We start from the raw sequence: 22814 nt of genomic DNA, 5'->3' as shown, positions 1-22814 counted from the left end.
TTATTTGGTTTTCAATGAAATAATTACTGGCTTTTAATATCTAAAACCAACCAAACAAACAAACAAAAAAGCAAAGTGATTCACAGGAACTACACTTCTTTACAGAGGTGACCTTTACTCTGATTCTGCTTTAGCTGGTTAACTTTTTCTTTCCAGTTCTGGAGGAATCAACAATATACTTTTCTCCATAACTATGAACTCCCTAAGGTGGTAGACTACCCATAAACATGAGACTTTTTTTTTTTTTTAAGACAGGATCTTGTTAGGCAACCAAGATTGCTCCCACCCCAACCCCGAACTGGCCTCAGTCCTCCTGCCTCAGCCTTTCGAGTGTTGATTGTAATAGGCATGAGCCATCACGCCCAGCTATGAACTTTTAGCACTCGTTTTGGCTGTCCTGGATCAACTACAGCACACAAGTTTCCTTGGTCCCGATGTCATTCACGGTTCAGCTCTGGGGTCCACTTGAACAGCATCTAGTCAGGATAGGTTGGGAGTTTGGGTGGGCCAAGCTGATTTCCCGCCATCACTTCCTGTAAGGAGGTGGTACTTCCGGTCTGTAGCCGCTTTCGCTTAGAGCCGGAAGCTCCGTCGCTGAGGGTGAGTGAGGGGCCCACGGCGCAGACAAACGGGCTGAGGGCAGGTGAGCTTCGTAAGGTGGTGGAGCTGAGGTGGCGAGCTGCCCAGTGGGGTTGCCGTTCCACGCTGAAGTGCCTTAGTGTTCCTTCCGCTCCGAGACTTCGGGTTGGCGGGGCTGCGTTTTGGTCTGACCTGGCGAAATGCTAGTGCGCCTGCGCCAAGCGCCCTGTTCTGTCACTGTTGTCTGTAAGCGGGTCTCAGGTGAGGCTGCCAGGACCCTAAGACCTGACTGGCTGTCACTGTAGAGGAAAGTCCCATCTTCCGTTTTTGACGCTTCTGGTGGACAGTGGTCATTATGAGTGGCTGGAGGAAATATTCAGATTTTTCAATTTTATTTTAATTTTATTATTTTTTATTTTATTTTTATTTTATTTTTTGAGGGAGAGAGGGTCTCATTCTGTAACCAAAGGCCATCTTGGAACTATCCGTGGCTGGCCTCATACTAGCATCAGCCCTCTTGCTCGGTTTTAGCCTCCCTATTTTAAGAATTACAAGTCCGAGCCAGCCTGCCCTGCAATGAATGATTGACTTTTTTTCTTTCTTTCTTTCCTTTTTTTCCTGGCTTTTCGAGACAGGGTTTCTCTGTGTAAGAGCCCTGGCTGTCCTGGACTCACTTTGTAGACCATGTTGTCCTTGAACTCACAGAGATCCACCTGTCTCTGCCTCTTGATTACTGGGATTACATGCATGAGTCACCACACCCTTAGAATAAAACTCTAGAATAAAAGATCTTACTACTATTTGGAGATTGTTCTGTGAATTATAATTGGATCCAAATTACTGTGTGATTTAGCTATCTCCAAGGAAACAGACAGTTGTGAGCTGTATGTGAGTGCAGGGCTTTGAAACTGGGTCCTCTGGAAGAGCAGCCAGTGCTCTTAACCACTGAGCCATCTCTGCAGTCCTACTTTAATTTTTCTATGTGCTCATGTTGTAAACACAGCTTACTACCTGGAATTTTGTTGGTTTTGGTTTGGTCTTCATGTAGTCCTGGCTGTCTTTGTTGTTGTTGTTTTGTTTTTTCCAGACAAAGTTTCTCTGTGTAGCCTTGGCTATTCTGGACTCGCTTTGTAGACCAGGCTGGCCTCAAACTCACAGTGATCCGCCTGCCTCTGCCTCCCAAGTGCTGGGATTAAAGATGTTTGCCACCATGCCTGGCCATAGTCCTGCCTGTCTTAAAGCTCAATGTGTAGACCAAGTTGGAATTCACAGAGAACCTCCTGCCTCTGCTTCTGGAGAACTGGGATTCAAGATGTGGGCCACCACACTCCAATACAGGCAGTTTTATAAAATACGATTTTTAATAGTGTCTATAAAAAAGATTTAGAAGGTTAAATTAGTGATACAAATCTTCCCTGAAGTGAAGAAGGTTCTTTCACAGTGGCCTTCAGATCACAGTAGTGAGTCATGCCAGGCCGTTTTCTCCTTAATACATGCTGCAGGATTTCTGAATCGGTATCCCTACCTCATTTATCTCACTTATAAATCAGATTCATTCTCACTGCATCATTGAGAGGGAATGTGGTGTTGTAGTATTGTTCCATGAAGAGGACTTTTTATTTGTTCATCATTGGGTCTTAATGCAAAAGAATTCTCTGGAAGTTGGCTTCTTTCCATGTCGAAGGCTCCAGATTTGGTTACCATCTCATCAGAACAGTTTTTGACTTGCTTTTGGTAAAGGAGGCCATAGAAAGCAACTTGGTGCTGGAACTAATACATTTTCCATTACTCCCCTAAAGGGAGTTTTCTAGCTGCTGCTGCTGCTGGTCCTCCTCCTCCTCCTCCTCCTCCTCCTCCTCCTGCTCCTCCTCCTCTTCCTTTTGCTCCTGGAGCTAGGTTCATGATCTGCCACTGGGCTACCCTCCCAGCCCTTGTAGGGTCTTATGTTGATGTCCTTTAATGTTTGATTCTCCTACCTCAGCCTCCAGAGTAGATAAGAGTATAGTCTTGTGGGTCTGGCAGGACTTTGCTTTGTGACTTGCAGGTTTATTGTTATTTACAGTAATTGTCTACTGAGACATTCATTCAGACCCAAGCCTTTGGAGTCATTCTGACTCAGAGTGTTCTTATATTCCTATCAGCTAATTCCCTGATGGTCAACCTATGTCCAGATCTTCAAGCCCTTTCCTACAACAGTCACCTGTTGAAAACTGTAGTGTATCTCATAGGATTACTGCTCCCTAACTACTAGTTACAGTGTTTTCTTCTAGTCATTTTGCATTACAAAATCTAGAGGGATCTTTTTAAGAAAGTAAGATAATCTCTTTCCTTAAAAGAACAAACAAACCGAAAAACTACTAAGCACTGCTGTTTGACTCTGCAGATGAGTCTTTCAAGTGGCGCAGAATCCTGAATGACCTGGCCCTGTGTCATCCCTGTTCTGTCACTTGCTACCTGGTTGCTCCATTATCTGACCTCAGACATATCCTAGCTTCTAAGATATTTGGATTTGCTGTTTGTTTGACTGAACGGTCTTCCATATGGTCATGTGGTCCAGTTCCTTACCTCTACCCGTGTGTTTGGGAATACGACCTTCCTTGGCCAACTTTCTTCCATCTTTAACAGAGCCACCAGGTTTCTTTTTCTGTTTTTTTGTTTTTTGAAATAGGGTCCGTCCCCCCCCCCCCCCTTTCTCTCTCTCTGTTTGTTTGGTTTGGTTTTTCAAGACAGGGTTTCTCTGTGTAGCCTTGGCTGTCCTGGACTCGATTTGTAGACCAGGCTGGCCTCAAACTCACATCAGTCTGTCTGCCTCTGCCTCCCTAGTGCTGGGATTAAAGGTGTGCCCCACCACACCTAGTTAATATTTTTTAACCTTTAAGTTGCTGATTTTCAGCAAGCTTCCTGGATCATCTCAGCATTTAATTATTTTTTTATAAGATGGGAATGTCTTAACAATAAACTTATTAGTTAGAACTGTTTCCTGTGAAATTTATTGAAGTCAGCTTATGCTTTTAAATAGAATATATATTTAAATTTAGCACATTAAGGCTCATGTAACGTTTTCACTTTCTTAGCATTTTGCTCAGAATACATGGAGGAGGTACAATTAAAAACATGATAGAAAGCTGGGCACTGACAGAAATGCCTAGGAAATATTTGCCATGCTTATTATCTGTCTATCTAGAACTTGATATGAGACCTGAGCCCAACTCAAAGACCTGCCTGCGCAGGGCGTAGGGTGCACGTCTATGATCTCAGCACTCTGGGAGGCAGAGGCAGGCAGATCTCTGTGAATTCTAGGCCAGCCTGGTCTACAGAGTGAGTTCCAGGACAAGCAGAGCTGTTACACAGAGAAACCCTGCCGTGAAAAAAAATCATATTTTTCTCTCTAACATGAATTCTGTGGTGTCTAGTAAAGGATTGTACCCTTAAGAATTTGGTATTCTTATTTGTAGGGGGTGGTGGTACATGCCTTTAATTCTAGCAGAGGCAGGTGGATCTCTGAGTTTGAGGCCAGTCTGTTCTACAGAGCGAGTTTCAGGACAGAGCTGTTACACAGAGAAACCCTGTCTCAAAAACCAAAACCAAAATAAGAAAAACATGATAGACAAATGAAGTGAGTATTATTTACAGAGTAAATAGGGACTGTGAGAAAATGAAAACATCATAGCTTGACTTTATTTATTTATTTAGACATGGTCTGTTGTAGCCCAGGCTAACCTCAGACTCATGTTGTTAAGATAGGCCTTGAATTCCTGATTCTTCTGCAATCACAAACATATGCCATCATACTTGATTATGTAGTGCTAAGGAGCAAACCACAGGGCTTCAAACATGTTAGCAGTCTTACCAACTGAGCTAATTCACCAGCCCATCTTCTTTTTTATTTAAAATATTTCATATATCTGTATATGTAAGAGTGAGGGGCATCCTGAGGATTATGTGTGAACGTCAGGGGACAACTTGTAGAAGTAGGATGTCTCTATAGTGTGGGTCTTGGAGATTGAACTGAGGATTGGTGTTAAGAGCTTTTATTTGCTGAGGCATCTCACTGGCCCTGAAGTTCCCTCCCTCATCCCCCCCCCCCCCAATTTTTGTAGACATGGTTTCTCCGTATAGTCCTGGCTGTTTTGGAACGAGCTTTGTAGACCAGACTAGCCTCTACAGAGATCTTCCTTCCTTTGCCTCTCAAGTGCTGGGATAGAGGCATGTACCACTACTGCCTGGCTGAAATTATGTGGGTGTTTTTTTGTTTTTGGTTTTTCGAGACAGGGTTTCTCTGTGTAGCCTTGTTTATCCTAGACTTGCTTTGTAGACCAGGCTAGCCTCAAACTCACATTGATCCACCAGCCTCTGCCTCTGCCTCCGTAGTGCTGAGATTAAAGGTGTGTGTCACCACGCCCGTCTCTGAAATTATGTTTTAAATTGCAAAATATATATTGCAGAAAATTTGCCATCTCAGCACGGGATTTTTTTGTTTTATTTTGTTTTGTTTTTGAGACAGGGTTTCTCTGTGTAGCCTTGGCTGTCCTGGAACTTTCTCTCTAGACCAGGCTGGCCTCGAACTCACAGAGATCTGCCTGCCTCTGCCTCCCACATGCCAGGACTAAAAGTGTGCACCACCACCTCCTGGCCCAGGAAGAATATTAAGCAAAATTTTTGAAAGAAATTCTCACTATGTAGCCATTGCTGGCCTAGAACTTGCAGTGTAGACCAGGCTGACCTCGAACTAGCAGAGATCCACTCTGAATTGTAGGATTAGAGGCATTCACTACCACACCCAGCTGTCTTTGTGAATTTGACAGGCCTAGATACTGCATAGAAGGATCACTTGGTATCTGTCTTTTTAAGATTGAGTAACACTTTTTGGTGTATTTACCATATTCCTTATTCTAATGAACACTTAGATCATCCCCCCTGCCCCCATCTTTTGGCTGTTAGTGAATAATCCAGTTATAAACGTATTTTTACAGATATGTGTTGACTCCATGCTTTTAATTCTTTGCAAATTGTTTTGAGGAACTATGGTCACTTAATCATCAAGAACAATAGTAAGCAATTGAGAGTGGTGGTACATAGAGTTTTCAGTGACATGGGAGAGGGAAGCAAGAGAGTTGTGGGTTCAAGGCTAGCTTGAGCAACATAGTGAGATCTCATCTGAAAAGCAAACAAGGGGACTTAGGGATGTAGCTCAGTAAGTTCAGTGTTTGCCTAACATACACAAAGCCCTGTCTGCACATGTCTCATCCCAGCATTGGGAAGGTGATAGGAGAAAGGTCAGAAGTTCAAGGCCATCCTCAGCTATAAAACGAATTCAAGGCCAACCTGAGCTGTCCCTAGAGACCCAGAAAAACAACACACACACAAAACAAAACAAAAAATCTTGCTTAAACAAGGAAGTAAAAATGAAAGTGGGTAGTTCAGAGAAAACGAAATCCGAGGAGATGCTCATCTTTTATTATAACTGGATACAAGTAAAATATATGTTTTACAGATCTTGCTAAGCAGTAGAACACTTGCTTAGTATGCCTCAGGTCCTAGATTGGATTCTTAGCATAAACAACAACAAAAAAAAACAAAAACAAAAAACCAAAAAAACAGACTGATAAAAGTTTGCAGATATTTTGTGTAAGCAAAGTTGTTAGGATACAAGGGCTCATGCTCAGCCAGGCGGTAAAATGGCGCATGTCTATAATCCCAGCACTCGGGAGACAGAGGTAGGTGGATCTCTGTGAGTTTGAGGACAGCCAAGGCTACACAGAGAAACCCTGTCTCAAAAACCAAAAACAAAACAAAAAAACAATGGTTCATAGCCTCCTGATAGGACTATATGTTGGAACAACCATTATAAAAGGACATTTGATACTAGCTAACAAATTTTTAAATGCATATTTCCTTTGGCTCAGTAATCCCAGGCTGATGGTAGGACCCTGCGAGTTTCTGGCAAGACAACTCTTTGCCCTCCAGTGTGTGGAATTCTAGGAATGGAGTTCTACTGGCACCTAACTCAGGAACTGGAACTTTGCTTCAGGACAGTCTCTCTATCTGTTTCCTAAAACATAAGTAGCCCCGCCTAGTTCCTACTAGCAGCTCACTCTCCTCAAACTGCCTAAGCTGCTTTTATTCCCCCAGGTGTTGGCCTCCATGCTGACTTCTTTTGTGTCTCATTGTTGAAGATGCCATCTTAGTACAGGGACTTGTTTTGGTTTTTTTGAGACAGGGTTTCTCTATGTAGCCTTGGCTGTCCTGGACTCACTTTGTAGACCAGGCTGGCCTCGAACTCACAGTGATCTGCCTGCCTCTGCCTCCCAAGTGCTGGGATTAAAGGCATGCGCCACCACGCCCAGCTAGTACAGGGACTCTTATCTTAAAAGTTGCAATACTTGAGAGTACCAAGGCAAAAGGCAGCAAACAAAAGCCAAACCAGCCAGTGTAAGAGGAACCAAACTGAAGCCATTTTGAATAAAACCTCCATTTTGAATAGGAATCAAATAAGTTCCAAAGACCTCCCTGGTAACTGGCATCCTGCTTGGCAGAAAGAGACATGAATGCTAAGCAAGTTGCCCTGTCACAGTTAAATAACCTAATCAATGGGAACAGGATAAGTGTACCTAAGAAATGTTCTAAGGAAGTCCCCTATCCCTAAATACTGATTGGTGGGAAAATGCACTGTAACTTGGCACAGATGTTTGTGGATTTGGGGCTTAAAAACTTTGTGACATTCTGGCTGGCGATGCGTGCGTGTGTGTGCATGTCCCAAGTCTGTTTTGTGGTCCTGATGGATCAGTAGCAGCCTGAGTACAGTAAATTTTTGTCATCTGCTTCAATACTAAGATGAACTTTCAAGGATGCAGTCAGCTCCCTGACTAGTCAGTTTTTGCTGCTAATTCACTAAAGATCTTGCTTTGCTGGATGGATTCTTGTGACTGGTTGGGTTATTTGGATTTCCGGTCTCTATCACAAGGATCTTAATTTTCTGTTTCACCATTTCTGTGTAATTATTCTCGTAAATGTGGATTCTAGTGTTTAACTTACTAAAATCCACACTCTTCTAGTCACTGCCCCTCTTTATCTTGTGGATTGCCTGCACTGCTGCTGGTGTATCTAAAACATGGCTTTTTAAAAGTCTAAATATTTCAGTGTTCATTTCCAAAAGATCACAGTTTGAAAGAAGTCATAACCAAGCTGAGAATGTAGCACATGTTTGTAATTCCAGCATTTTGGAAGCTGGGGCAGGAGGATTAGGCATTCAAGGCTACCTTATACAGGAGATCTTGCCTCCAGAATAAGCCAGGCATAGTGGCAGATGTCTGTAACCCTAGCACTTGAGAGCTGGGAGCAGGAGAACCAGGAGTTCAAGATCCATCCCTAACTACACAGTGAGTTTGAGGCCAGCCTGTGCTGGGTTACATGACCCTGTCTTGAAGGAGGAAGGGAAGGAGAAGAAAAAGAGCTATTAACCATAATATATCATACCTAAATTTCTGAGTTATTCATTTTTTGTTGTTACTCTTTTCCTGAGATAGGGTCTCATGTATCCCAGGTTGGCCTCTGACTGGTAGGATTAAAGGCATGAGCCACTCAGCTTTGTGAATGCTAGGCAAGTACATACCACCTCAGCTGGATCTCCAACCCAGTGCTCTTTAATATCATGTGTGCAGCCATGGAAGCCAGAGTCTGCTCAGTGTCTTACTCTAGTACTTTCCATGTTGCCTTTTAAGACAGGTGTGTTCCGTCGGGCGTGGTACCACATGCCTGTAATCCCAGCACTTGGGAGGCAGAGGCAGGCGGATCACTATGAGTTTGAGGCCAGCATGGTCTACAAAGCAAGTCCAGGACAGCCAAGATAACATAGAGAAACCCTGTCTCAAAAAACAAAAAACAAACAAACAAAAGACAGGTTTGTTCCGTAAACATGGAGTTTCCCAGTTGACAAAACTGGTTAGCCAGCAAACCCTAAGGATCCTCTAGTCTCCGCTGCCCAACTCTGGAGTTATAGGTGCTTACTGTCACATTTGGCTTTTTCTGGGAACCTAAACTCAGGTCCTCAATGTGTGCATAGCAAGCACCTTACATAATAAGGTGTTTCTTCAGTCCCCAAGGTTGGTGGGGGGAGGGTGACTTGGGCCGAGTGTGGTAGCTCCTTATCTGTTATCCCATTTCTTGAGCAGTTGAGGCAGGAGGATTTGCTGTAAATGTAAGAGCTGGAGGCCAGCCTACGCTACAATTTTGGTTAATGAAGTTCTTGTCAACTTTACATGTTTTCCTCCCTAGATCTCATATTTTGGAGTCCTACTGTCTTATAATGAGTGACATTTTGCCATTAGATGTCATTGGTAAAAGAGTTGAAGTTAATGGAGAATATGCAACAGTGCACTTTTGTGGTTCTGTTCCTCCTGTGGCAGGTAAGCCTCTCAGTCACTTCTATATAAATATCTTAGTGGTGCTTTATCATACCCATTTTGAACTGGGTGTGGTTGCACATGCTTTTAACTTCAGCACTCTGAGGCAGAGGCAGGTGGATTTCTGAGTTCCAAGCTAGCCTTGTCCAAGTGACAAGTTCCAAGCCAGCTGGAGTGGCACAGGGAGACCCTGTCCCCAGTAAAGAAATACATAAAATAATAAATCAGTTTTGAGGACTGTGCCAACCAGCTTACAGACACATAGTTTCATTTGGGTCATATATATGTATGTGATATGTACAGCTTTTTAAATTATATGCTACTTGATTATGTAGTGTTTCTAATACTAAATCAGCTTTGAAATACCTCAGAACTTCCAGCAACCAACAGTCTTGAATTTTCATAATTCTCAACTCAAAAATCAAATACCCTATTGATACTCCTTTGACTTTCATCTATACACAGTACATTTAATTATATGTTGCTATACGTAAAACTTTTTTTGATTTATTTATTTATAATTATGTATATAGTGCTCTGCCTGCATGTACATCTACACCCCCAGAAGAGGGCATCAGATCACTTTATAGATAATTGTGAGCCACCATGGTCCTGGGAATTGAACTCAGGACCTTTGGAAGAGCAGTCAGTGCCCTTAACTTCTGAGCCATCTCTCTAGCTCCCCATAAAACTTTTTTGAGTGTATGACTCAAAGAATTATTACCTGAAACAATTGTTTTTCAGGTAAACCAACGAACAGTCTTCATATTAATCTGTCTCTTGTATTATCCAAATACCAAAGACATTTGAATGTTTCTCTTGTCTGTGTGTATATATGCATGGGTGTATACTTATGTTATATAACTGTAGATAGTGTAATTGCATTCTGTCCAAATAGAACCTTGTCTATTGCTCATTTTTGTTGATTTGCAAAGAAACAATAAGTGTGTATGTGTGTTATAAACTATTTTGAATAGTAAATAATGACTTGTACATCGAGATGGTAGATTGTACATATCTAATAATTACAGTCTCCTAAACCTCAACTAAAACGTAAAGCTTATCCTATACCTCAAAGGAGACCAGGGCAGGAAAAAAAGTACAATTAAATTTATAAATACTGAAAAGAACTAGGTTTAAGTGGCAAAAAGCTAAGCAGAATTGAAAACATTTAACTTCTAAACACATAGTGGAGAAAGTTAGGAACTAACCCAGTTCTAACTCTTTAAATCTCAAATTCAGAAATCTGTGAGATAATATCATTTCATACAGTCACTCATGGCGATAGACCAAGTTCTCAGAAGGCTAAAGCAAGAGAATTGCTAAGCTTTAAGGCCAATGTCATCTACCAAATGAGTGCTGGTCTAGCCTGGGCTGCAATGTGAGATCTTGTCTCAAAAAAAGAAAAGGAAAGGAAAAGAAAGAAAAAGAAAAAGAAAGAAAAAAGAAAGGATTTCTGGTAATGGACTTAAATAAGACTGTTCTCTCTTTATGTGGGAAACATGGTAGGGAGGTGTTAGTTACTAACCAGAATGGACACACGTAGGCAGTGGGTCTTCTAGCCCTGTGATCTTACTATTCTTCTCAACCTCCATAGCTAGTAGCTTCTTTGATGAAGCCACTGATCTCCAAGGTAGCAAGAATGTGTCCAGGATAAAACTGGATCCCTTTGGTGGTGACCTCAGCATTTGAGTCTTTTCATTCTTAGAAGCCTTCAAAGACAGGCAGGGACTGGGAGAAACTGCTCTTCCTTTCTGAAGGCCATCACCGTTCCTCGGGCATCAGTGTAGTGTGGCTTAGATAGACTTAGAACTTTTGTTGCCTTTCTTCATTTGTTTACTATGTTCCTGATACACCAGCAGCAGCAGCATCGAGAGAAGGCTTCACTTTGTAGACGTAGCTGCCCTGGAACATGCTATATAGGCCAGGCTGGCCTCACACTCACAGAGATCTGCCTGTTTCTGCTTCCTGAGTATGGGGATTAAATGAGTGTACCACTGTTGAGACATTATTTTCCTGAGTTTTTCTTCTTTAATCTTTGTTATTAATATGTACTAGTCATATAACATGGGCTCGTTGTGATGTCTTCATAGATGTGAACAGTATATTTTGATCATATCCCCCCCCACCTCACTGCCCCCTATGTTGTGTTGCTCCTCCTTTCCACTTGTCTTGTCTCTTTCCTTCTCTCTTCTAGTAATGAGTTTCTTTTCTCTTCTTTTCTTTTCTTTCTTTCTTTCTTTTCTTGAGACAGGGTTTCTCTATATAGCCTTGACTGTTCTGTACTCACTTTGTTGACCAGGCTGGCCTCAAACTCACAGTGATCCTCCTGCCGTTGCCTCCCAAGTGCTGGGATTCAACGTGTATGCCACCATGCTCAGCTAAAAGCCTTCTATTGTTTGTTTGTTTGTTTTGAGACAGGGTTTCTCTGTGTAGCCTTGGCTGTCCTAGGCTTGCTTAGTAGACCAGGCTAACTAAGCCTTGAACTCACAGAGATCCACCTGCGTCTGCCTCCTGAGTGCTGGGATTAAAAATGTACACCACCATAACTGGCTTACATTGGCATTTTCAAAAGCTTAAGATTCAGTTATAATTTCTCTAGCATTTAGATCTAATATTGCTATATTTAGAGCTGTAGTTAATCTTTGTAAAAAGTTGGTGAAAGATTCATTTGAACCCTGGGTTATCTTTGTAAATGATTTAGATTGTCCCTGTTCTTCAGCCTTGTCCCAAGCATTAAGGCTATTATACAACATTGGTCTAGGATGGCATCATCAAGTGTAATCTGAACTCTTTAATCTTTTGTTGTTCTTGTTGTTTTTGAGACAGGGTTTCTTGTGTAGCCTTGGCTGTCATGGACTCGCTTTATAGACCAGGCTGGCCTCAGACTCACAGCCTGCCTCTGCCTCTGCCTCTTCTGGGATTAAAAGCGTGTGCCACCATGCCTGGCTGTAATCTGAACTCTTAATTCAGAATATGGACTTTAACCTATTGATTGATCTTTGACAATACCAATGCCTCTAGTCGTATGTAATTGCTGCATAATTGAAGCCTCGTCTTTCTACTAGTTAGCCATTGTAGCTGAGGGCCAGGCTCTAAAATGGCTGTCATCAAATCCCTCCAATCTTTTGGAATTAAATGAGTTTGCATGGTCCAGTTATTATCATATTTACATATGGTGAATATAAGCCATAGGTTGTTACTACCTCCTTAAATCTCTTTTAAGTCTTGTGCTTCCATGTGCTGACATTCAAATTCTTGATAACCTTATGAATATTGTTTATTCAGTTCAAGTTCCCTTATCATAACTGAGAAAATCATTTTTAGGATTTTTTATATTTAGACTGCCATTTAGCACTCATGTCACAGGGTGGCCCTGTAGGCTTTAGATTGGATTCATTTGAAATTTCTTTAGAATTCAAAGGGTTGTCTTATTTTTGTTCTAGTGTTGTAACTTAACATGATTTTTTAAAATCCCTTTTCTTTTCCAAGTCTGCTTTATCCTTATTTCTAATAAAATGATATATAAAATTATAATCATTACTAAAAGTAAAACTATTTGTATGCTAATAAGCATACAAAATTATATGGTAACCAAATACCTGCCCTCTGTCGTTACATTTTACATTTTTATTTCTCTTGTTCCTTTTCATTTTACTTAACCCTCCCCCCCCCTCGAGATAGGGTTTCTCTGTGTAGCCTTGGCTGTCCTGGAACTCACTCACTCTGTAGACCAGGCTGGCCTCGAACTCAAAGACATCCACCAGCCTCTGCCTCCTGAGTATTGGGATTAAAGGCGTATGCCACTACTGCCTTAACTTTTTTTTGTTTGTTTTTGTTTTTCGAGACCGGGCCTTTCTGTGTAGCTTTACTGTCCTGGATGCCTTGTAGATTCTTTTTTAAGGACTTCTCAAGTATCTTACCTTGGGCGACTTTTCAGCTTTTCCCACCAGCTCCACATCTGTGGTTGGCGTTAGCCAAGTCTTGAATGCCAAATGTTGTAATTTAAATGTAAATGTCTGTCTGTCTGTCTGTCTGTCTGTCTGTCTCTCTCTCTCTCTCTCAAAAGATTTATTTATTTATTATTTATACAATATTCTGCCTGCATGTGAGCCTACATGCCAGAAGAGGGCACCATACCTCATTATAGATGTTTATGAACCACCATGTGGTTGCTAGGAATTGAACTCAGGACCTTTGGAAGAACAGCCAGTACTCTTTAACCTCTGAGCCATTTCTCCAGTCTTTAAAGGGTTTTTTGTATGCCTGTTCTAGGTTCCACACAATGAGATAGAGATCTGTTACATTATTTAATATGCTTTAAGCACCATAACTGGGCAGATATCAATCCATCTTAACTTGACTATGCTAGCCTGACCTACTTCCATGTGCCCTGTCCTCTAGTCTCTCCCTGCCGCCTCTGCTCTATCTATGTCCCCGTGGTGACTCCCCCATGGTTATCTCCTCTTCATGGCATGGTGACTTTCCTTCTCTCCCTCCCTCCCCACCAAGGCAGGGAATGGAAGTCCTGCCTACTGTCTCCTGTGCCCAGTCATAGGATCCTTAGCTTCTTTATTAGCCAATTAGAGATAATTGGGGAGTAATTTTTACACAATATTGAGACAGGAGATTGCTCAGTAGGAATGACAGTACCAGAATCTGTTAGCATTTAGCTGTCAGTTCAGCAATTAAAAATCAAATATACACAGACACACCTTAAAACAATATGAATAAAGGTCACTTCTACAGTTTGCCTTATAAATGCCCTGTTACCATTTCATTGAATTATTTTTCCTTCTCTATTAATTAGAGATGGTTTTAAAAATTACTTAATAGTTCCTCTAGGGCAAAAATTTGCTGTTCTGACTTAGAAAGCTCTGATAATGAATAGTGTGTGTGTGTGTGTGTGTGTGTGTGTGTGTAGCCTTGGCTATCCTGGACTTGCTTTGTAGACCAGGCTGGCCTCGAACTCACAGTGATCCACCTGCCTCTGCCTCCCAAGTACTGGGATTAAAGGAGTGTGCCACTACCACCACCCGGCTTGATAATGAATAGTTTTTAAGTTCTGAGACCTACTTGAACACTTACATTCTTTTCTCATCCTTTATCAGTTGCTGGAGGGCTTTTGTTGGCAAAGAGCTGGCAGCTCTACTGCCCATTCTGTCTTAGTTTTTCCCAGGTATCTGAGCCTCCTGCCTCTTTCTAGCTGGGACAATTTTTTTCTTTGAAGATTTTCTCTTGGGTTTTTTGGACTGAAAGTATCTATATTTCATTTCCAACTTTTCCTCTCTGGACATTTTATTGTTGTAGTTACAGGTATTTAGGGTAGAGTTTGCCATTTTAATCATGTATAGCTTATAGTTATGAATTACGATGTGACATTAGCCAGTTTATGAAGTGTGTGGGCATGGGCCGCATTTGGTCCTCTGTGGTACGTGTCTTCAGGTGGTACCATGTCTTCAAAGCTCATCCGCACTTAGTACACCCAATAAAGCTTAGCCGTTCTTGTCTTCTGCTGCTGCAGGTCTTTGTGGCTTTTGGCCCACACATAGTATTATTGCATTGTTTAAGTGAAATTGCCAGGAGATTCCTGAAACATTCTCCTCCACTGATGTGTGATGCAGCTTCTGTTACAAATGCATTTGCTTGCAGGAGAATAGAGCATCCCTCTGTCATCTTTTGTCACTTGTTTTTTTCTTTTTGTTTTGCTAGGAATCTGGTTAGGAGTGGAGTGGGACAATCCTGAGAGAGGAAGGCATGATGGGAGCCATGAAGGCACTATATATTTTAAATGCAGGTAACATTTCTTACGCATTGGCAAGGTTAGTCATTGACTAGTAGGGGGGAGAGGAAGCAGCATTGCTGGATTGTGAACAGTGGGCTATGGAATAGTTAGTTCTGAAAGGTACTTCAGCCTGGCTTGGTGGTGCATGTCTTTAATCCCAGCACTCAGGTGGTAGAGGCAGGTGGGTACAGGTACATGCCCCTGACTAGAGGCCAGAGAAGAGTGTTGTCTTTTGCTCTCCACCTTATTTTTTGAGGCAGAGTCACTAAACTTACTGGCTAGACTAGAAGGTATGTAGGCCCCGGGGAGTCTCCTGTTTCCACTTCCTAGTATTGAGTCATCGGTGGCCAGCTTTTATGTGGATGCTGGGGAGCTGAACTCATTTCCTCACTTACCCAGCAAGCACATCGACTGAGTGTCTCCTCAGACCCCTATTTGAGATTTTCAGTGTTTTCTTCTCTATCATCATCTTAAATTTTGGCTGGCCCAGAACTTGGTATGTAGATCAAGATGGCCTTTATTTATTTGTATTCTGTGTGTATTGGTGTTTTGCCTGCGTATATGTCTGTGTAGGGGTGTTGGATTCCCAGTTACTGGAGCTACAGACAGCTGAGAGCTGCCATGTAGGTGCTGGGAATTGAACCCAGGACAATACTCTTAAGTGCTAAGTCATCTCTCCAGCCTGCAGTTTCTTCAAATTTAGATCACAGTGTTTGAAAACTAAGATTTTCAGTTGGACCTGGTAGTCCATACCTTTAATCCCAGCACTCAGGGAGGCAGAAGCAGAGACAGATAGATCTCTGAGTTCGAGGCCAGCCTGGTCTACAGAGTTGAGTCTAGGCCAGTCAAGAAACCCAGTCACAAAAAACCAAAAGAGAAAAAATTTTATTTCTAGTTCTGATACTTTACATATAAACATTGGTATTTTAATTTGATTCTTTAAAATATTTATTTATTTATTTATTTATTTATTTATTTATTTATGGTTTTTGGTTTTTCGAGACAGGGTTTCTCTGTGTAGCTTTGGCTGTCCTGGACTCCCTTTGTAGACCTGGCTGGCCTCGAACTCACAGAGATAAACTTGCCTGTCTCCCTGTATGCAGTGATTACAGGCTTTTTTTTTTTTAAATGTGTATTTACAAGATGTATACCTCTGTGTATGTGTGGCGGTTGAAGACAACTTTATGGTGTCAGTTCTCTTCTAACTTTTTATTTTTATTTTTGGCTTTCTTAGATAGGATTTCTCTGTTATAAAAGCCCTGTCTGTCCTGGACTCTCTTTGTAGACCAGGATGGCCTCAAACTCATAGAGATCCTCCTGCCTCTGCCTTTCGAGTGCTGAGATTACAGAAGTGCACCACCACACCTGGCTTTTCTTCTGCCTTCATATGGGTTCCTGGGATTGAACTGAGGTCACCAGGCTTATATAAGAAGCACTTTACTGGTACACTGAGCCATGTGGCCAGCCCAACGATTAGTCCTTTCTCTCTCTCCTCTCCTCTCCTTCCCTTCTATTCCCTCCCCTCCCCTCTTTTCCACCTTCCCCTCCCTTCCTCCCTCCTCCTTTCCTTCCTTTCCTTCAAATCTTTACTCCATCCCCCTGCCTCCAGCATTAAAGAAAAAAATCTTTTCAGAGGCAGGGGAATCTTTGTGAGTTCGAGGCCAGCCTAGTCTACAAAGTGAGTCTAGTACCGCCAAGGCTACACAGAGAAACCCCGTCTCAAAAAACAAACAAAACAAAACCTTTTCAGCATTTATGTATAAAAAAGGAATTTTCTGCTTAGTCTTTTTCTTTTTCTTCTTCTTCTTCTTTTTTTTATTATTATTATTATTATTATTATTATTATTATTATTATTATTATTATTATTATTATTACTGGTTTGCTTGTTTTTTGCTTTGGTTTTTTGAGACAAGGCTTCTCTTGTAGTCCTGGCTGTCCTGAGCTCATTTTTGTAGACCAGGCTGGCCTCTGCCTCCTGAGTGCTGGGATTAAAGCCCTGTGCCACCACGCCCAACTTATTTTGGCTCGTTTTGTTTTGTTTTGTTCCCCCAAGCAGAGTTTCTCTGTGCAACAGCTTTGGCTGCCCTGGACTCTAGTCTGGCCTTGAACTCACAGCAATTCCCTGCCTCTGCCTCCTGAATGGTGGGATTAAAGGCATGTGCAACCATGCCCACTTTATTTTGGTTTTTTAAGACTAGGTTTCTCTGTGTATCCATGGCTGTCCTGGAACTCATTCTGTAGTCCAGGCTTCCCTCAAATTCACAGAGATCCACCTGCCTCTATCTCCAAATGTAGGGAAAATTATATTTTACAATTATATATTATAAAAATACTTATATATTATAATTTTCCCATGGATCTAGTACTTTTGTTCCCTTTAATGTGAATTTTCTGTCCATATCTTTTGTCTCTTCATCCATAGGAATTTCACATGCTTGTATAAGCTTAGACCCTAGATTTTTGTTGTTTATATTGTGATTTTATTTATTTTAGTATATAGAACTAATTAAAAGTCACCAAGACAATGTATTTTAGAAGTTTCTTGGTAGATAGCCTTTCTTTCTCTCTCTCCCTTTTTTTGTTTTGTTTTGTTTTTGTTTTTCAAGACTGGGTTTTTCTGTGTAGCCTTGGCTGTTCTGGATTCACTTTGTAGACCAGGCTGGCCTCGAACTCACATCCATCCACCTGCCTCTGCCTCCCGAGTGCTAGGATTAAAAGCATGTGCCACCACGCCTGGCTTGTTCTCTTTATTGTAGTACTAGATATAGAACCTAGAGCTTTGTGAACACTAGACAAGCATTCTTACTGCTGAGCTGTAGTCACAGCAGCCCTCTGTATACTTTAAGGTTGTTTCACTAGCCTTGAACTTGCTCTATAGCCTTGTCAGGTCTGAAACCTGCCTCAGCCTCCCAAATATCTGGGATTGATAGGCCTCTGTCACCATCTCAGTAGCAGATGATATTTGTATGTTAATTTCTCTCCTTTTCCAGGCACCCAACAGGAGGTTCCTTTGTTCGTCCAAACAAAGTTAATTTTGGAGTAGACTTTCTTACTGCCCTTAAGAACCGTTATGTGCTAGAAGATGGACCTGATGATGAAGGAAAATCATGTTCCTTAAAACTTGGAAGCAAACAAGTGCAAACTGTTGGTTTTGACCATATCACAAAGAAGCAGAGGTAAGTGCTGCTGATGTTGGCAGCCTGGCCAACAGAGTCACCAGATTGGGATTAACGTTCTCCACTGTGCAGAGATGCTTGCAACTTTGCTTCCACATTGGTTCATCTTCTTCATACAGCACTGATTATTTGGAGAATTAAAAACCCTCAGTTTTGCTGAGTGGTGGTTCATTCATACTGATAACCCTAGAACTTGGAAAGTGGAGGTGAGAAGATCAGGAATTCAATGATCATCCTTGGTTATGTAGCCAGTTTCAGGCCAGCCTGGGCTACATGAAATCCTGTAATTTAAAAAAAAGGAATTGCAGGGAATTGGGGGTGGGGGTGGGGGTGGACTTTGGAGTGATGACTCAATGGTTAAGAACACTTGCTTCTCTTGCAGAAGACCCAGTTTCAGTCCCAAGCAGTCTTATAGCCTATATAAGTCCAGTTCCAGGAGATCTGATGCCCTCTTCTGATCTCCATAGGTACTAGGCATGCAGGCAGTACATATACATACATGCAGCTAAAACATGCATATACTTAAATAAAAACAAATATAAGAAAAAAAGGAGCGTGTTTGCCATGTAAGCCTAGTGATCTAAGTTTGAGGCCCAGAACCCACTAAGAGTCCATGTGTCCAGGCTCTTCTGGAGATGGCTTTGGATTGATGCCTGTGTAGAGACCTGGCTCCCCAGGCTTGGTGCCAAGGTATCCCAGCATGACACACTATAACCTATAGAGGGAAATAGAAACTTGGTAAAAAAAAAAAAAAACAACTTTAATGATTATCTTTTTTATTAGAAAAAGGATTTTTATGTAACCCAGACTAGCCTTGAACTCTTTTTTTTTTTTTTTTTTTTTTTTGGTTGGTTGGTTTGGGTTTTCAAGATAGTGTTTTCTGTGTAGCACTCATTGGCTGTCCTAGAACTGGCTCTATAGACAAGGCTGGCCTCAAACTCAGCGATCCACCTGCATCAGCCTCGTAAGTGCTGGGATTAAAGGTGTGCAACAACAAACCTGGCTTGAATTCCTTTTAACTTCTATTATTTGGTATGATATGTGTGTGTCCCCATATATAGACACTCCCATATCAGAGTGTGACCAGGACAACTTTTTAGAGCTGGTTCTTTTTTTCCCCTTATTGTTGAGACAGGTGTTCCATGTTAACTGGCCTTGGAGCTTGGTGATTCTCTTTTTTCTGCCTTCCACCTGATTGTAAGAGTGCTGGGATTACAGATGTGAGCCATCACCTGTTGCTTTTGTAGGCAGTGGTATCAGGGACTGAACTCAGATCCAGGTGCTTTTATCCACTAAGTCATCCAGATGGTCTAACCTTGAACACTTGACTCTGGCATTAATGTACCCACACACCTGGCCCAGAAACAGTAACAGTATTTTGAAATTTCATAAATACTAACTCAAAGTCATTTGTCATGTTTAAAAATTATTGCAGACTAGAACTAATAAAATAAACTCTAAAGATTGTGTAAGCAGTCCCCAGAACATTCCCATCATTCCAAACTAGAACTCCATCTTACAAGCACTAACCCCTACCTCCTCCTCCTAGCCCCTGGCAGCCATTGTGCTTTCTACCTGTGGCTTTGTCTGTTCTAGGATCATCATGCGGGATTGTGCAGTATTCGTCCCTGTGTCTGATCATTTTGCTTAGAGTGACAGCTTCAAGGTCTCCATTTATGGGTTGTCAGAACTTCTTCCCTCTAAAGGCCAAACACTGCTGCTCAGTGATGTCACATTGGCTCATCCATTCTGCGTTGTTTCTACCTTTTGCTATTGTGTATAAAACTGTTACAATTAAAGTGAATGTAACAGCATTTTAACACTGAAGTCTGAGGCACCAAGATTTAATTCACTTGCCTAGGGACAAAGGAGATGGTGGAATTGGACCTTGAAGCCAGGTAGCCCAGGTCTGAATTCTGAGTTCCAGGACACTGCCTCTTCTGACAGGCAGAGGACACAGATCCTGCATACATAGAAACAGCTCAGAGCTGTGTGTGTACAGTGATGAGGACATGTCTCAGTGGGCAGGAGGCTCTCAGTGTCACTTCAGCATTTTGGGGGCCTGCCAACTGTCAGCCAAAAAATAAGTCATTTCCTTGGGTCTAGTCGTCACACAGTAAACACTATCAGCTATGAAGACAAATGTTCCAGAGCTCTAAGTATCAATAGAGCTGAATTGAGCTGCCTCACAATATCCTTTAGAGGGAAAAGTCACAGCAGAATCTGTATAGCAGAATGTCACTTTTATGGTACACAGTGAACAGTAATTGGAGACAAGAGCTTTACAGTCAGGATTAAGTCCATAGCAGCTGTGACTAGAGAGTCAGCTGGGGAGTGGGGAAAGCAGGTGCTGTAGAGAGGGGCGATGACTCCAGCTGCCTCTAGCATTTCAGGTCATTCATTTCTCTCTTCTCTCTTGTAACGCACTGCTCCTTACTTCGTGTGGTGGGTTGTAGCATTTGTATATTTTTTGGTATTTTGTGTAAGGGTTTAAAGGGCCAGTGGCTACCATGTGACTTATATGTACATGTGAACTCTTTTTCATGTAGCCAGCTGAGAGCACTGCAAGACATTTCCCTGTGGAAGTGTGCTGTGAGTTGTGCTGGTGAACAAGGAAGAATTGCCGAAGCCTGCCCCAGTATCCTTTTCATTGCCAACTTATTCCTGAACGTACTGCCTTCCCTTAGGTTAAGTACAGTTAAGTACACTCCCAGACCCCTTTGCCTGCAGGCATGGCCCATGAGAGTGAAAACATTCTATTACACTTCAATATAGTTTTCTGCTGCTGGGTAGGGGACTTTTTTTTTTTTTTTTTTGAGATAGGGTCTCACAGCTGGGCACAGTGGCGCATGCCTGTAGTCCAGCACTCAGGAGGCGGAGGCAGGCAGATTTCTGTGAGTTTGAGGCCAGCCTGGTCTACAAAGAAAGTCCAGGGCAGCCAGGGATACACACAGAGAAACCTGTCCCAAAGAACAAAACAAAATAACAACAACAAAACAGACACCAAAAACCCCACAAACATGGAGAACCTGTGTTATCACTCCAGGGCACTGGCTGTAAAGGGGTGCATCTCAGGAGGAACCAGCTGGGGAGCTTGACAAGGTGCACAAGGCAGGGAAGAAAGGTTGGGCAAACAGTCTACAAATCCAAACCTGCCAACCTGCCGCATGTGCCCATATCCAGTCAGCTCTCTCTGCCTTACTGGACATCTTTCTTCACACTTGAAGAATAACTGGGCTACAGTGTGAGACACTATCTCAAAAACATACACCAGCCAGGCGTGGGACTCAGTATGTAGCTCACAGTGGCCTTGCGATTACCTCATTCTTCATACTGCTGAGATTACTCATCTTATATTTCATCTGTGTTTAATGTTTCTACTTGTGGGATATATCAAATTGGACTTAGGATGGAGGTGACAGGTTGGTTGTCTTGTGCTGCTCTGTACAGGTGACAGCTGCCTACGCTGCGCCTTGGATTTTAATCTGTGAAAAAGGTGAATCAGCAGCTGGGTGTGGCGGTGCACACTTGTTATCATAGTGCCAGATCGAAACAGGAGAACTATGACGTTAAGGTGATTCTTAGCTTCATGGAAACCTAAGGCCAGCCTGGGCTAATGAGAGCCTGTCTCAAAAATAGCTAAAGCAGCAGCTGCAGCTGCTGTTCTCAGCCTTAGGCCTTTTCTTCCTTGGGTAGATGCTCTTTCTGACTCTTGTGAAAGATTCCTTCTCTCAGTAAGGAGTTGTGTGTCTTCAGCAGTTGGACCCCAAAATGCTTCTCTTTTTCCACACTGCTTTCTGTTTTTCCCTGCTCATTTAACACCTATTTTTGTCAGGTCTAATATTTATTTCAAACATGTGGCACATTGAGTCACCTCCAGACTGCTTGTACCATAATCTCTGTACCCAGTAAACAGCAGTTCCATGTCCCTGGCCAGCTGTGTCTGTCTTCCTCACTTCCTTTGTCTAGCAAATTGTGCTGACTGTGCTTGAGATACTTGGCATGAGAATTCCACCTGCTCTTATGCTAAAGTGGGATCCAAATCTGTGAGGATGTGCTGGCCAATTTTATGTTAACCTGATACAGGCTAGCGTTATCTGAGACGATGAAGCCTCAGTTGAGAAAATGCCTCCAAAAGATCAGGCTATAGGAAGGCCTGTAGGGCATTTTCTTAATTAGTGACTGATTGAGGAGGGCCCAGTCCATTTCGAGTGATGCCACCCGTGGGCTGGTGGTTCTGGGTGATATAAGAAAGGCTAAACAAGCGGCTGGAGAGATGGCTCAGAGGTTAAGAGCACTGACTGCTCTTCCAGAGATCCTGAGTTCAATTCCCAGCAACCACATGGTGGCTCACAACCATCTACTTTGTGATTTGATGCCCTCTTCTAGCCTGCAGGTATTCATACAAGCAGAGCATTGTATACGTAATAAATAAATCTTAAAAAAAAAAAAAAGCTAACATGAACAAGCCAATAAGCAGCACCTTTCCATGGCCTCTGCATTAGTTCCTGCCTCCAGGTTCTTACCCAGTTCCCACTTTAGCTTCCTTCAGTGAACTGTGGTTCAGAATATAATACAAATGTATGTCAGATGCCTGGCAGCAACTGTGAGTGTCTTGTGTGCAGGCTTCCTAACATACTGTCAGTGATCACTGTTTATGGAATCATCCCTGTTTTGGAACCTTTAACATTTTTCTTTCATAACAGTAAGCTACAGATCCTTGTTTTCATGAACCTTTGCTCCCCAGGTCACTTTTGGTCATGGTCATGTAGCAATAATAACCCTAACTAAAACTCTTTTGTCTCCCTATAGTCCTTGGCTCAACTTTGCAGCAGTAACTTTCTAGAGATCCAGGCCATTTCCTGTTACTC

General features: G+C 42.2%; 1 protein-coding gene across 2 annotated transcripts in view; it reads left to right on the top strand.

Moving 5' to 3' along the window:
* The first annotated feature begins 543 nt into the window (after positions 1-543).
* Tbce (tubulin folding cofactor E) overlaps positions 544-22814 on the top strand; it is a 36870-nt gene continuing 14599 nt past the window's right edge. For both annotated transcript variants that reach the window (XR_007833095.1, XM_051167849.1), the window contains exons 1-5: positions 544-600; positions 8854-8984; positions 14694-14778; positions 17758-17943; positions 20493-20581. Coding sequence is in view for 1 of the 2 variants with exons in the window: in XM_051167849.1 (XP_051023806.1) it covers positions 8885-8984; positions 14694-14778; positions 17758-17943; positions 20493-20581 (460 nt within the window). In the remaining variant the exon portion in view is untranslated. The remainder of the gene's footprint in view (positions 601-8853; positions 8985-14693; positions 14779-17757; positions 17944-20492; positions 20582-22814) is intronic.

The sequence above is a fragment of the Acomys russatus genome, chromosome 3 (assembly GCF_903995435.1).
Source record: "Acomys russatus chromosome 3, mAcoRus1.1, whole genome shotgun sequence".
NCBI classification, from domain to species: Eukaryota; Metazoa; Chordata; class Mammalia; order Rodentia; family Muridae; genus Acomys; species Acomys russatus.
The sequence above is the reverse complement of the archived record's forward strand: the minus strand, read 5'-3'. Positions and strand labels throughout refer to the sequence as shown.